The sequence below is a fragment of the Micropterus salmoides genome, unplaced genomic scaffold (assembly GCF_014851395.1).
Source record: "Micropterus salmoides isolate LMB-PRFRI ecotype aquatic unplaced genomic scaffold, ASM1485139v1 Ms_hic_scaffold_6, whole genome shotgun sequence".
NCBI lineage: Eukaryota > Metazoa > Chordata > Actinopteri > Centrarchiformes > Centrarchidae > Micropterus > Micropterus salmoides.
In genome coordinates, this window is record NW_024044348.1 from 6,148,604 (window position 1) to 6,163,560 (window position 14,957).

General features: G+C 39.9%; 1 protein-coding gene across 2 annotated transcripts in view; it reads left to right on the forward strand.

Moving 5' to 3' along the window:
- The window catches only part of LOC119889881 (C-myc promoter-binding protein-like), a 79,266-nt gene that overhangs the window by 19,663 nt on the left and 44,646 nt on the right, over positions 1–14,957 (forward strand). For both annotated transcript variants that reach the window (XM_038700782.1, XM_038700781.1), the window contains exons 3-5: positions 2,132–2,378; positions 8,634–8,703; positions 10,731–10,900. In XM_038700782.1, the coding sequence (XP_038556710.1) occupies positions 2,132–2,378; positions 8,634–8,703; positions 10,731–10,900 (487 nt within the window). The remainder of the gene's footprint in view (positions 1–2,131; positions 2,379–8,633; positions 8,704–10,730; positions 10,901–14,957) is intronic.

Genomic DNA, 14,957 nt, shown 5'->3' on the forward strand with positions numbered 1-14,957 from the left:
CAGTGATCAACCCGAGCACTGACACATACCATCTCATGAATACTTTAGTTAGCTTAGCTGACTGCCGTAACAATAGCCACACTCATTAAATATATGACTTTTCTGTGTGAAATAGATTCAGAGAAATTCAAGAATAGCACCTCTGCTCTCTTCCCTTGAAGGTTAATCTCTTAATGTTTAATGTTATTTTCTAGCAGGGGTGAGCATCCTCACCTAAAATAAAGACCAGCTCTTTTAGACTATACTGCACAAAGCTTTGACCTCCTCACGCAGCTCCAGCTGTTTGGGGAGGTACTCAAGTTCTAATTTAGCAAACGTAGTAAGGCCAGTTTAGAATTCAAAAGGTGGCTCACTCATTAAAGAAAGGATGACAACTGCAGTAGTCTGGTATAACAGAGAAAGATGTGCACACAGTGTTTGGTACCTGCTGCGAGCAGAGCAGAATTGCCACAGCAATGAGAAACAGCAAAAAATCCCTCAGATGACCGCTTTAAATTCTGTTCTCTTTCAGTTTTCTGATATTACCACAAAATGCTTGTCGAGTTCCACTTGAAACCGTAATGGAGGATAAGTGCATAATGGAAGCACAAAGAGAGATGTTTAAAATTACTGCTACTGTTATGTACCTCTCAGTACTTGTCCTCTAAGTGGTTTGTGTGAGTATTGTAATAGTGGACTGGGTTAATATGTTGACTAACAGTGTACTGTACATAAACCTAGTACATAATACTGTATGATGACTGTCAGATTTGATTTTGGGGTCAAAATTAAATTAATTCAATTCGGTCATTAAAAAAGTCTTCATAGATGATAAAAATGTTATTTTGGCTAGGAGACCATCATGGGCAATAAAATTATTTATATAAAAACAACTCAAAACAAATACATTTCACAGAATACATTTGCACAACAATACCAAATGTACATTTAGGTCAGTGCGTGCTTCAGTTTAAAGAGGTGGTATTATGCTTTTTGGCTTTTACCCTCTCCTTTATTGAGGTATATATCTTTTTTGTGCATGTACTAGGTTGCAAAGTGAAAAATCGGCAACATGTAGCCTACGGCTGAATCGAAGCTGTTTACCGTCTTTTCGCTGACCCGCCTTTCTCTGCTTCTGATTGGCTAGTAGTCCTTAACTAGGAACTGCGAATGTGCAACTTCCAACAAAGATCATTTAGAGACGTGAGGTATTACTCCATAGCCAAAATGAAGCTTTCAACACAGGATGGAAAAAGAGGAGCTGCAGCAATGTGCAGTATGACAAAAAATATGGTGTTTTTTGAAAATGAAACCATGTAAACCTGTTCTAGTACAACCTCTAAATAGGATTTTGAACCTGAAAATGAGCATAATACCACCTCTTTAAAGTGTGTATATATAGAAGAAGGTAACAGTGAGGAATGACACCACAAGCTCTCAAGTTTGGGTTCCAATGCAGATGGAGCTCCACATTTGGCAACATTAGGTTCCTTGTTGGTTTAAGTGAGCTGCCATGTTGCTGTTACCCGACATGAAAAATGGCATTTGCATGCAACATAGCTGCCAAACTGTTCTTTTACAAGCAGGTTACATTATCATGAGTTACAAAGAAACTAAAATGCTTCCATACTGATGACTTACTGTAAGTGAAACAGGAACATCTGCAGTTTCAGATTATTTGTAAATTTCCCTTCAGTCTTCTTTTGTGTGTCAAGAATGTGTGTGTGTCAAAAACAGCTCAACACAACTTGATAGTACTTCATATGTTGTTGTTACTGCAAGTGTAGACTCCTGCGAGTGTGGCCAACGTAATTGAGTTTAAAAGTGGCCCTGAGCTTGAAGGTAAGGAGACTGCACACTCTGGATTGTAACTGTATAAGCTTATAGATCGTTATGGGTTTTCATGAATCGCATCAGTTCTGCTTTGCTGGTTATGAGGTGCAAAGCAGGCATTAAGCTTAATCAGCTCCATTCTGTCACACTGAAAACTGGGATAAATGCCCAATGTTATGAACGTGGAGCTCCACCTAATTGGCCCAACGAGATCACGACTGCGTATTGTGTTTATTCATTCTACACTGTAATCACACTCATAACCGCATGTTGATGTGGAGTTTTTTGGCTGACTGCCTTGTTCTGCCTCCCCACACAGCGTGCTGTATGAGTGGAAGGAGCGACTGAAGCAGGGCTGCCACCTCATCCAGACCACGCCCTCCGGTCGTCCAGCCAACATCAGTGGCAATTCCTCCCAGCGGATCTATGTCACCTACCGCCGGGCGCCTGAGAGCCAGCCGCACACCGCTCTGGCCGTCACCGACATCTGCATCATCATCCCAAGCAAGGGGGAGACGCCCCCACACACCTTCTGCAAGGTGGAGAAGAATCTCAACAGCAGCATGGTGAGAGAGACACTGGTGTACAGAAATCTTGTTATGGAAATTTTACCCCTATAACTACAATGCTTAATCATTGTTATGTCACTGCTTTCCACTGTGTGCGTTTTATGTTTTATTTGGTGAGGAGTTTCTTGGTCAAGTCCAGGTATTTCTGGCGTGTTCCTGCTGTGGAGTTTTGATATATCAACAGTAAACATGTCAGTCCCTCAGAATCAAAAAGCAAGGACTTCTTTCTAGAGTTGCATCTTGAAAAAATATTCAACAATCAGAGGGAGAGACCCTGCAGAAGGGGAGAAGAGAGCAATGTTTACAGCCTGAGCAACGGGATGAATTTATTAACATTAACCTTGTACATTAACAAGCTACATGTGTGTCTGTGTAAGCCACATTTTATTTGCACATGCTTCTTCTGATGTAGTTGTAGGGTAAGTTGGCACCGCAAAAATTCTACATTACAGAACAACTCCTGAAATGTTCGTAAGAATTCTGCAGACTTAATTGCTCATATTGTTAGAGCCTTGTCTTAAATTCAGAATATATGAAGCTTTGAATCCTCAACTCCACTTACTCAAATCCTTCTTAACACATTTTAAAGGAGAGACTTGTTGGTGATAAGAGTCAGCACTATATGATGACCATGAGTATGCCTGACAAACACACAGACAGATTTAGTTACAAAACATTCTTCAGTTAAAGAATTAGAAATGATGGAGTCGTGTTGACAAAATTGTCATGCTAGAGCAAAGTAGAGCTTCTCTGTGTCTTGTGTGCTGAAATATTGTGGAGTTGTGAAGGACACAGAAATAAGAAATAGACCGATGATGTGGTTTAATCAGTAGTTAGGAGGGAGATTTCAGCCCTTAGGTGAATCACTCGGACCGGCTAGTACATCTAATTATGGAAAATTGTGTAAAACCCTCCTACCTCAGGATGTTTTTTAATGCTGTGTGTGTGTTTATACTGTCCCAGACTCATTTCTTTTTTAAAGAGGGAAGCAGAATCTTGCAATTGACCCTTTTTACTGGGGCACATGCCCCTGTATCCATGTGCCTGTGTCCCAGTAAAATTGTCAAGACCCCTTGGCTTGGTTTTGGACGCACAAGAAGAAAAGAAAGAAACTAATGGGCTTGAAGCAGCTGATAACATTAATAAGTATTGATATTTGTAATTTACAGGGAGTACATGCTGGATCATAAACCAGAACAAGCACAGCTGATCCAAATCCAGTACTAGCGCAGACCCAGTCCAGACATTTTTAGAAGGTCACACAGACCCAGATGAAATACAGGCAGCCTCAGCCAGTAAAAGCACAACAAGAGGTCTACAGGCAGCATCAGATACAAGCAGCTCAGACCTTGATGGAGGATTGAGTTAGTGTGCAGAGGTCCATTCAAATCAGCAGTGGTATTTTCTAGAAGAGGTTTCCGTTCAGGCTTATTAAAGAAAACAGTCTGTTTTAAAGGAAAGGTAGTAGTGGGAGCAATGCAGTGTCAGGTGTGACTGTGCAGCAATGGCAAATTGTTTACATGGCTCACAAGTCAGGTATGAGGGACCCATAGCAGAATTTTTCTGTCAGGTGGTGACAAAAGTGTGTGAGCATGCTCCGGTCAAAGCCCTTTCTGACATGACAGTGCCAATATTAATGGGCTAAGCAAGGGACGCTGGTGAGGCACATACTGACACATTTCATTTGCTTCAATCTAAAATAAATGAAACATTTACATGGGGAATGAGAATTATCGCAATATAGTTTTCCTCAATAACAATATAATAAATGTTCAATATATTGTCAGTAAATATTTGGTTTAATTAATTTGAATCACGGACAAATTAGCCTTTAATCTTTCTATTAAAATATTTATTTTGTTGAGGAAAAGGGACTGAAAAAAGGTCATATTTGTTGAAAAAGATTTTATCATAATAGTTTTGAATGTTCTACCTCAGAAGTGATCCTCTGTTTGGCATCAAGTAAGCAAAAATCAGCCTTTAAACTTGAAAGAAATAATAATTTGACGTATATCGTGATAATTATGGAATGATATGAAATGTTTTTATCGTGATAACATTTTTGGCCATATCGCCCAGTAGAGCGCTATGTCTAGCAACGCCCCTGCTCTTGTTTGAGGTGGTTTTTGCCTTTGTCAAAAAACAGTTAATGCGCTAAACGGGAGATGGAAACACTTTTGCCCAATACCTTCTGACGTAGAGAACTCATGTCTGATCTGCTGTCAGCCGGATATTCCCATAACGTGTGCGGACACATGGCTGGTAGCAACTTGCCCGTGTTTCTGGTTTGGAACCCATACGTCTTTTTTATTACAACCACGTGTAACGTCAACTACTGATGTAACTACGTTTGCTGTAGCCTGGTTTATTCGCTCCAAACCAGCTGATGGAAACGTGCCTATTTCTCTTTTACTTTTTTTTTCTTTTTTGCGACATTTCAAAAGTCAGTTTAAAATTCGCATGACAATTGGATGGAAACATGGCTATATTCTCTCAGTGTTTCTCTACTTGTCTCTCTCTCTTTTTTTCTCTCTCTCTCCCACCCACCAACCAAACGAACCTCTCACAGACGCACACAGTCCTTGCTGTGTCAGCTTGGTCTACATTTGGTATTTCAGAGAAGGCTACCCCCCGCTGAGATACTACAGTGGGGAGAAACAAGTAGTTGATACACTGCTGATTTTGCAGGTTTTCCTACTTTACTTTTTCCTACTCTACAAAGCATATAGATGTCTGTAAAGGTTGGAGTCTGTTTGATTGAGTGTGTGGACAGATGTCATTTATACAGGTAACAAGTTCAAACAGGTGCAGTTAATACAGGTAATGAGTGGAGAACAGGAGGGCTTCTTAAAGAAGAACTGTGAGAGTTGAAATTCTTACTGGTTGGTAGGTGATCAAATACTGATGTCATGCAGTAAAATGCAAATGAATTATTTAAAAATCATACAATGTGATTTTCTGGATTTTTGTTTTAGATTCTGTCTCTCACAGTTGAAGTGTACCTATGATAAAAATTACAGACCTCTACATGCTTTGTAAGTAGGAAAACCTGCAAAATCAGCAGTGTATCAAATACTTGTTCTCCCCACTGTATGTGTGTGTGGCTGTACGTCTGTCTTAGAATCAGTGCAAGCACAGAGTAAGTGCGCCAGGAAGTTTTTAGAGTTAATATATAAATCTGCAGACACTTGTGTGTTGTGTTCTGTGAAGTCCTACAATAAAACTGGGATTTTGCTACACAAATTTTTAATCTAATGTAGCTGTGAAGATCACTTTTTAATATTTCAGCACAGCTCTGGGTGCATACTTCATGTCCAGCTCGTGGTTTTCAAAGATTTATTGCAAATTTTATTATCCATAGACCATCTTTCCCTCGCACTGACTAATTTTCACAAACAAGACGTGTTTATCTGATGCATCATTGCTTCTCTGTACATGCTAATGGGGTAACACATCAGAATGCTGTTTGTGGATTTCAGCTCCGCATTCAACACAGTCTCCCCTGACAGGCAAACTTAAGTACCACATTCTGCAGCTGCATATTGGACTTTCTTGCAAACAGACCCCAGACAGTTTGGATTGGCAGTCACACCTCATCCACTCTAGCACTCACCGGAGCCCCTCAGGGCTGTGTGCTCAGCCACCTCCTGTTAATGCTGTACACCCACGACTGCAACCCCCGACATGGGGAGAACTCTGTTCTGAAGTTTGCGGATGACACCACCATCATCGGCTGAATTTCAAACAATGATGAGACTTGTTATTGGGAGGAAATCAACAAACTTGCTGTGTGGTGCACAGACAACCTACTGCTCAATGTCAGCAAAACAAAAAAAGTCTACATTAGTGGATCTGAGGTGGAGCAGGTGAACAGTTTTAGGTTCCTGGAAATCGGCATCACAGAGAACCTGACATGGCCATCCCACATGTCCACGCTGATAACGCCCAGAAATGGCTGTATTTCTTAAGGACACTCAAGAAATGAACCACCCATCTAGTGTATATGGTTAGATATAAAACGGGTAGCTCAAATCAAGCAATCTGATTGGTTCATAGTGGTGGTATAATAAGCGTATACAAAACTATGACCTTAAATTCCCTTGCACACATCTGTTTCTTAAACAGGGTTCGAGTTATAATCTGAGCTTCGTGGGGGTCTCACGCCCCATTTACACCTATAAAAATGCTGTCTGTAAAATGGGGTCTAATATACTAGCTAATGTTACAGAAAGAGATAAATAAATGAATAAATAAATATGAATAAATAATAAGGACAGAGAGAGAGAAAAATCATTGCTTATTACGTGATTCAACCAGGATTCAATATTTCCCTCTCTCACACACACGAAAACGCACAAACACACACACAGCAGTCCACTACTTGCCCCAGATGTCTGCGATATTGCAGCAAAGTTTAAGTTTCAATAGACTGAAAAATGCCGTCAAAGACTTTTGCTCAAGGAGAGAACGCAATTCCGCCCTTTCTTATTTTACGCACTGCTGGCCGCCAGTACACAGTAGCGAGCATATTATCATATGGCCAAATTCAAGTTACCAAAGTCAATCTACTGACGCTGGACAGTTTTTAGTGGCTGCACAACAAATGGCAACGTGCAAATAATATAAATAAATTTATTTCTAATAATTCTAGCCTTTGATGTTTGTTCTTGTGTATTTTGCCATTCTTGGGAACTGTTTTTTAAAAAGCAATAGCTCACTTCAGGCTGTGGTAAACGCTTTTTATATCCCAGTTAAGGGGGCTGCCGAACGAAAACCCTTAACTGTGATATAATAAGCGTTTACCACGGCCTGTCGTGAGCTATTGCTTAATTAACTAGATGCACATGTCTGAGAGTGGACTTTTGTTTGGGATGTGTACATGTATGAATAAACTGTTGGGGTTGTAGTACATCTTTGTACTGTATAATTATAGTCACTGGCTTGATGGGAAAATTTTAATTGAGGCCAAATCATGAATACAATAGACTACACATGTTTTCCTGCATTAGCAGGTGAAGGGCTTAACAATGTACCTCTCATTCACCTATTAACACACACGCATGCACACATACACAAACTACGTGGTAGATCAGCCATGCAAGGCACTGGACCGGAAATCGGGAGCAATTTGGAGTTGATAACTATTTAAAGCTGTACTTTTTCCAAACAGCCATTGGTTTCCATTCATTTCAGTGCTAAATAAATATGATCTTGCAGTGACTTAAAACTTGCCATGTAGGACCTCCATCATGGTGAACAACGCAGTACATGTTTTGTTTTTTTTTTGTCGTAAAAATCTTGGAGGCCTTAATGTTTCAGACACATTTTTCAAATTTGTCCTGTTGCATGTTATCCTACATCTCTCTCTCTCTCTACTGTCTCTGTCTAATAAAATCAACCTACAAAATATTTAGATATATATGTAATTTCTGCTACATATTAATGCAACAGCATTAATGGCTGAAGCCATTTTGAAATTGACACCAGTAATCAAGATTTCAAAATTTGCTGCTAAAGCATTGCATTGCAACAACTTAAAATTAGAGATCAAAGCCAAGATTCCAAACAATAAGCAACACTTTCTGAAATTAATTTGCTTGTTTTTATTTAAAAGGTGTTTATGTTCAGCATCTGACTCTCAAATCTCAATTGCTGCTGCATCCTTGAATTCACCAAAAAGGACGGGTTTAAAACGGGACCTGCGACTGCACTGCATAATAATAACGTTTCTATTACAACAAATTGAAAAGTTAAATTTGATTAACTACCTACTGTATCTGCAGCAGGTTTCTAGCCTCTAATGGTTTTCTGGAAGGAGGAAATCAGTCCAAAAATTTGCCTCGGAACATCAGCAGTAATGAACAGTATAATAATTTGTAGTTCAAAACAATAACTTAACACTAAGCTCAAACTTTCTTCTGATTAAATTCAAAGTCTTTTGCTCCTCTGACCACATTCAGCATTATGAAAGCAAGGTGAGAACTTTATCCATTGGGGGTCAGCAAAAACACAACCACACAACCATTTGAATTGTCCTTTTTAAAAACATTGAGCTGACTTGTTTAATTTCATAATTGCTGTGTAGATTTAACAAACTGGTATATAATTTCAACTTTGAAAAGGAGTAACTGGACTACAGATCCAAAGTTTTTGTTTGGATTATGCATTTTTGTTTCTGATTGGCCCAAAGATGGCCTGTGTCATTCATAAGGGACCATATCCTAACTTTTCTCATTTTGATCTTGTTTTCAGTGGGGCTCCTCTGTCTACCTGTGTTATAAGAAGTCTGTGGCCAAAACCAACACAATAGCCTACAAAGCAGGTAAACCCTCCCTAATCCCAGAACTACCAGTGCACACAGATCCAAATACTGCTGTGGAAATAGTGTTCCTGGTGATGTAAGATGTCAAATAACCATGTGTACATGCTTTCTCTTCTTCCTCCTTTCCCCAATCACTGGATTCTCGTGTGAGGAAAAACAAAATTATCAGAGAACAAGGATAATTGTATTCTTGTTGAATGAATAAGAAATTGGACAAGTTGTACTAATAATTAATTCTGAAATTACAAATATTTATTGTGTTGAAAGTTTCCCTATTATTTTGTTTCACAACATATGTGGGGTTGTAGAAATGTCTTTAGAGAGGAGGGTCTCCTGTGGAGGAAACTGGCTGCATGAGGACATTCTGCTACAGCTGTGCTTTGCAAGTTCATGCTTGTTGAAGCATGTTGATGCCTCAAAATGGAGTGATGAGATTAACCTCTGCACGCCACTATTCTTCTCCTTTTTAAAGGGTTTAAATAGTTGCCATTTAATGGTAATATGAGTTTAAAAAATGATGAGCTTATTTCACATTAAATTCATCTGACTTTTCAGCACCAAAAACACTGACAGAAGATTGTCATTTTCTGATAATGTTGTTGACACAGTGCTGCTGTGTTTGGCTCAGCCGCAGATTGGCTGGCTCGTACATGTCTTGAATATGCAGCAGACTGTGAATGGAGCGATCCGATCTGTTTCTCACTAATGCTTCGGATGAGTCAGCGCACAGAAATTAAGTTTATTTTCAACATTTCAGGCCAGGAAAAATAAAGCACGCAGTAAGCACTGAGTTTTGGTAACGGATGTGTTTTGTAACATCTGACTTTATTTATAGACTAATGTGACTCTTTGATCCAGAACTGAACACGCTAACTTTGTTTTCTTGGTGGAGACATTGGTTTTCATTTGGGAATAAAAATATTGTAAATAACTCAAACATTTTAGGTTCAGTCAGTGCCATTGACCAATGACACTGGCTCAGATCTGGAGTTGGTCCCCGGGTGCTGTACAGTTGCTGCCCACTGCTCCATTGAAGGATGCAGAGAATGAATTTAACCACATACCTTATCCTATATGCACATTAAGTTGTGTGCAGTGCAAGTGTGTAAAATATAGTTGCCTAATGTTTAGGGAGAAGAACTTTCAGGAACCTCTTCAAATGATACTATATTAATTCTCAAAGTAGCATTAATTAATATATTGTTATATTAACCTACTGTAAAATGAGATGACTACAACAAATGTGCATATTATGGAAGGAGTCCCTTATGCTTATACATACCAGAATTATAATCAAGGCTGCAGCTCTATGGAGCCTATTAACCCAAATTATATTTTTAGCTCATTGTAAAGCTTTTAGATCTTGAAAATAGTATCAATATAAACATCTGCAAGACTGATCATACCAGAATTTAAAATGGTACAAACTATCATAGTTTGAGTTGCTTCATTACGCAGCATGTGTATGGATTACATACACTACAATGTAGCTTAGAACTTGTTTTTTTTTTTAGTGAAGTGTTTCAATGAGAAACGTTTGTTAAAATGTATACATGCACTTAAAAACAGTTTTTGAAATATGTTTGAGATTGATTTGAAGATGTGCTTCTTCGTGGGGTTTTAACTACAGAAACTGTTTTTCAGAAGCTGTTTTTGTGCACTTTGTGTGTGTGTGTTAGTAGAATACAGTCCTTGCACCAAAGTTAGAGTTTAGCACAGAGTTTAGAAAGTGCACAAATTCATTTAATTGTTTCTCGTTTGTGCCAATTAACAGTGACTAATGACCCAGAGGCCTGATTACCAAGCACTGATTGCTCATTACAAAGCCAAGCGTATGTAGCACTGGCCCACTAAAGTCGTGCATTATAATTGTGATTATAATGAATATTGAACTTGTTTTGTTTAGTTTTTAAGCTTAGTGGAAAGGCAATCTTGCATCTACATTAGCTATTAATTGGTAATCACAGGTGGGGGATGGGTTACCTAGCTGTTCTCAGTTTGCTTGTTTTGTTTTTTCCCACCGTTAGGTTTATTCAGCAGATATCCAGAGGAGGACTATGAGTCATTCCCTCTACCAGAGTCTGTCCCTCTCTTCTGCCTTCCCATGGGGGCCACAATCGAATGCTGGCCAGCTAACACCAAATACTCCCTCCCTGTTTTTTCCACCTTTGTCCTCACCGGAGCATCTGGAGAGAAGGTAAAATTGATGAATGGATAGGTTCACTCTTCTTTTGCCTTTTCTGTCTTTCTTCCTCATCCAGATGACTAACAAACATCTCAGCAGCATCATCCGATATGAGAGGATACCAGCAACTGTTAGACCTCATCAACAGACTGTAACTGTCATCTTTACAGCTGACGGGACCACAGACTAACGCACTGTAGTAGAGTTAGGCATGAGAAAACCACAGTGCTCTGCATGCCAGAAGGGAAAGTGGGTCAGGCATGCATGTTGCCTTTGTCAGGTAAAAACTGCATACCTAGTGTTTCTTTTTTTAGGTTGGGTCTGTTGGCTTAAATATAATAGTTGAAACACATAGATCAAATTGAATACTGTTGTATTTCGTTCGTATTTACGAATAAACAAGCAACACAGAGTGGACATGCACACTAGTATCCTGGCAAACATAATATTTGCGGTATTCAGAGGCATGGATAAGGATGTGGCAGTTACAGGTTCTCACCGTGTGCTATCTACTCACTCTCAGGATTAATTAATTATCTTTCTTGTCCTTTATCACAGGTAAGATTAACAAACCAAAAGTACCATCGACTCAGACAACAGAAATTACAGTATTTTAATTCAGTTTTTACTTGGGTAGAAGGATTTTGAAAAAATATCTAATCTGCGACTATTTTGACTGATAATTGCAATTGCCATATGATTTGCGATACCTATTTTGTCAGAAATCCAGTTGTAACACACTAGACCAATGAACAGGACGGCGTATCACACACTTACCTACATAACAGATTATTCTGCAGATCATTTGTAGTGCTGACATCGCATGTCACTAACATCACATCCTCAGAAAATCTGCCCCGACAGCCTGCAGAAACTCCGGGACCCATCAAATGTCTAGTCAGAACCCATTATCCATCATGTTTGAATGGTGCCACTCAGATCAGTCGGGGACTTGATCCCTTTTGCTTAGCCTGTTCAGCCCATAAAGGTAAATCTCTTTGAGAACATACGCTGACAAAAGTGATCTCCTCGCAGAGAATAGGAAAGAATATTCCTCACAAGGACCTAATACCTATCTTGTTATGGTCCTGTCCATATATGTTTATAAACCAAATTTTGTACATTTTACCCCAATTGGTACAACTATAAAAGAAATAAAGACGTGACTGTGTCCGTTTGCTTATGTGCAGCTTCAGACTCCACATACCTTTCTAGTTTTTCTACTACTCAAAACACAGAAGCTACCATACAAGAGGCCAACTGCTCATCAGCTGAAAGAAAGTACTTGTGCGCGCACACACACACACACACACACACACACACACACACACACACACACACACACACACACACACACACACACGCTCAATTTGGGGTTCAGTATGTTGCCCAGGTACACTTATACATGTGGAATCGGGGAGCTGGGGATGGAACTGATGATCTTCTGATCAGTGGTCGACCTGCTGTACCTCTAAGCCACAGCTGACCCGTACGCACTCAAAAACAGACACACACACATTCTTGGTTTTGTAAATTACATTACAGTACATTACATTTAGCAGACGCTTTTATCCAAAGCTACTTACAATTGCTATTTATGTCAGAGGTCGCACGCCTCTGGAGCAACTAGGGGTTAGGTGTCTTGCTCAGGGACACATTCAGTAGAACCCGGGTCTCTCACACCAAAGGCAGACATCTTATCCATTGCGCCATCACCCCCCCTTTGAAATCTAAGCACAAGCCTCTTCCCGCTGTGCTGGTCTGTGGGTTTGGAAAGTGGTCCACTTGGGATGCGGCTCATGTTGACACACATTAGTGAATTATGTGGTGAAATCGTGATTGCAGACAAATAACATCGAAAGCCTACCCATGTTTAGATAGCAGCAGCTCTTCTGAACAAGGCCAGTTAGGGGTCAGCAGGCATCGCCGGTTCCAAACCCTGTGCGGTCTGCTGCTGCTGAGTTAAGTTTGTGTGTGTGAGATTGGAAGGCCTGCTGTAGCACATGCAGGGGGATATTTGGTGAGAACAGTGTGTGTATGCTGACTTTTGTTTTACTGGCCAAGGTCAGAGAGAGACTCAGCAGGACTCCACTCTTCAGTTTAACATGGAGCCTGCAGAGTCACCTGTTGACCCCTGTGTACACGCATGCACACTAGGGTTGGGCCGATAGACGATACCATCGCCTCTTTCTGTCTCTTTCCCCCTCTCTGCTCCATTTTCTCCATCAGCAGTATGTTTTATAAAGTCGCCTAAAAGACTGAGAACTCGTCTTTTTTCCGTATATTTCCACCCGGAATCCGTTATCACGGCAGCAGGTGAGCCGCACGTCAGCCTATCAAACAACTGAAACCAACATCTCTGTGTTCACTGTTGCTTTACCTGGTAAAATATCCACCTCGACTGGTAACGTTAGTTAATAGTCTACCTTATTTTTTTACAGAGTGAAGTCTGTGCGAGAACACATGCACATAAGACGACCGCGCACCCAATGACATCGTCCATCCCGATGTTTCATTGTAGACATCGCCCAACCCTGACGCACACACACACTGTTTCTGTACAGAATGGCCGCAGTCAGTGTTGCATTATTATATTGATTTATTATCACTGATGAATTCACATGTAAGCAGAATTTTATTGTTGCATATGATCATGGAGGAGCACATTTTAACTACTTTATATATGGATAGGAAATGCTAACTACTTAGTTCAGTACTTGAGTTTATTTCATTTTGTGTATTTTGCATGCGTGTGTTATGTGCAGTTTGTTCAGGAGAGAATAAACTCAAACAAGACTAAATGAAACCTACCCAGAATGAGTCCCTTGAATAAGTGGGGACTGGTTAAATGTCATTACCTTGAAATATTGTTTTGTTTGTGTCACACACACACACACACACACTGGTGTCCTCAGTTTAGTCATCGGCAAACAAAGACTTTTTGGGGAAAATGTTAAAAACTGACCCACACAGCGGCCCCAGACGGCCAGCAGACAACCCAGCTTGCTTTGATCTGTGCCTGAATTTGGAAAGTCTCATATTTCTAGGAAGCAGAGGGGATTTATTTGGCCTAATGCGGACGCTGGCTTAGCGTACCGCTGTTTGTTTGGCCGCAGTTGGCACTTATGGTATTGATGTTCAATAAAGGTGAAACAGCAGTGTACTAATACTTACTTTATTTCTTTGCTTATTGATGTTTTCATTTATTGAAGAGTGCAGGGATGATTCAGAGTACTGCATACAGGCTTCTAAACTGTCTGTTCCTTTTCATTATTAGCTGGCCTGTTCATCTGTTGGACTTTCTCTTCTGGAGATGATTGTTCAACCATGAAGATGTTTAAATTACATTACTTCTGTCTTAATGAGAACCAATCTCCGTTTTGACCCTGAAAGTGAGGATATTTTCGGTTGTCTTCGCTTCTTCAAATGGCTGTATGAGGGTTTACAATAAGGTTTACTTTAAGGTTAAGCTAAGGTTTGGTTTAGTTATGATGGTTAAGGTTAGTGTTATGCGCTAGGGAATGCATTATGTCAATAAAGCTCCTGTAGATAATGAGATTGATAATTGTTACTGTTGATTTTCAAGCAAAAATGCCAAACATTTGCTCATTCTAGATGCTCAAATCTGAAATGTCAATACTTGCTGCTTTCCTTTGTCACATACTGTATAATTGTACATTGAATATTTTTAGGTTTTGGACTGTTGGTCAGGTACAACCAGCAATTTGATGACGTCAGCTTGGCAGATCAGTTGATAAGGAAAATAATAGTTCATTGCAGCCCTAGAGCTAATGAACACGGATGTAATATAGTGCAAGAAGCCTTCAAGGAGAGTTTAAGTTAGGTGATCTCAGACCTGCACATTTCTACAGCAGGCCAACAGAAATGCTTTGCAAGTTTTACCTTTGAAAGAATATCCAGTATTAACCAGTGTCTAACAGAGGCAGTGTCACATCATAACTGTGTAACTGTGTAACAGAGATACAGCTTGACTTGTGACACTGTTTTTGGAAAGGACTCGCTTGTGCAGTTACTGTATGTACATCCTGCACTGATGCCTCAGTAATCA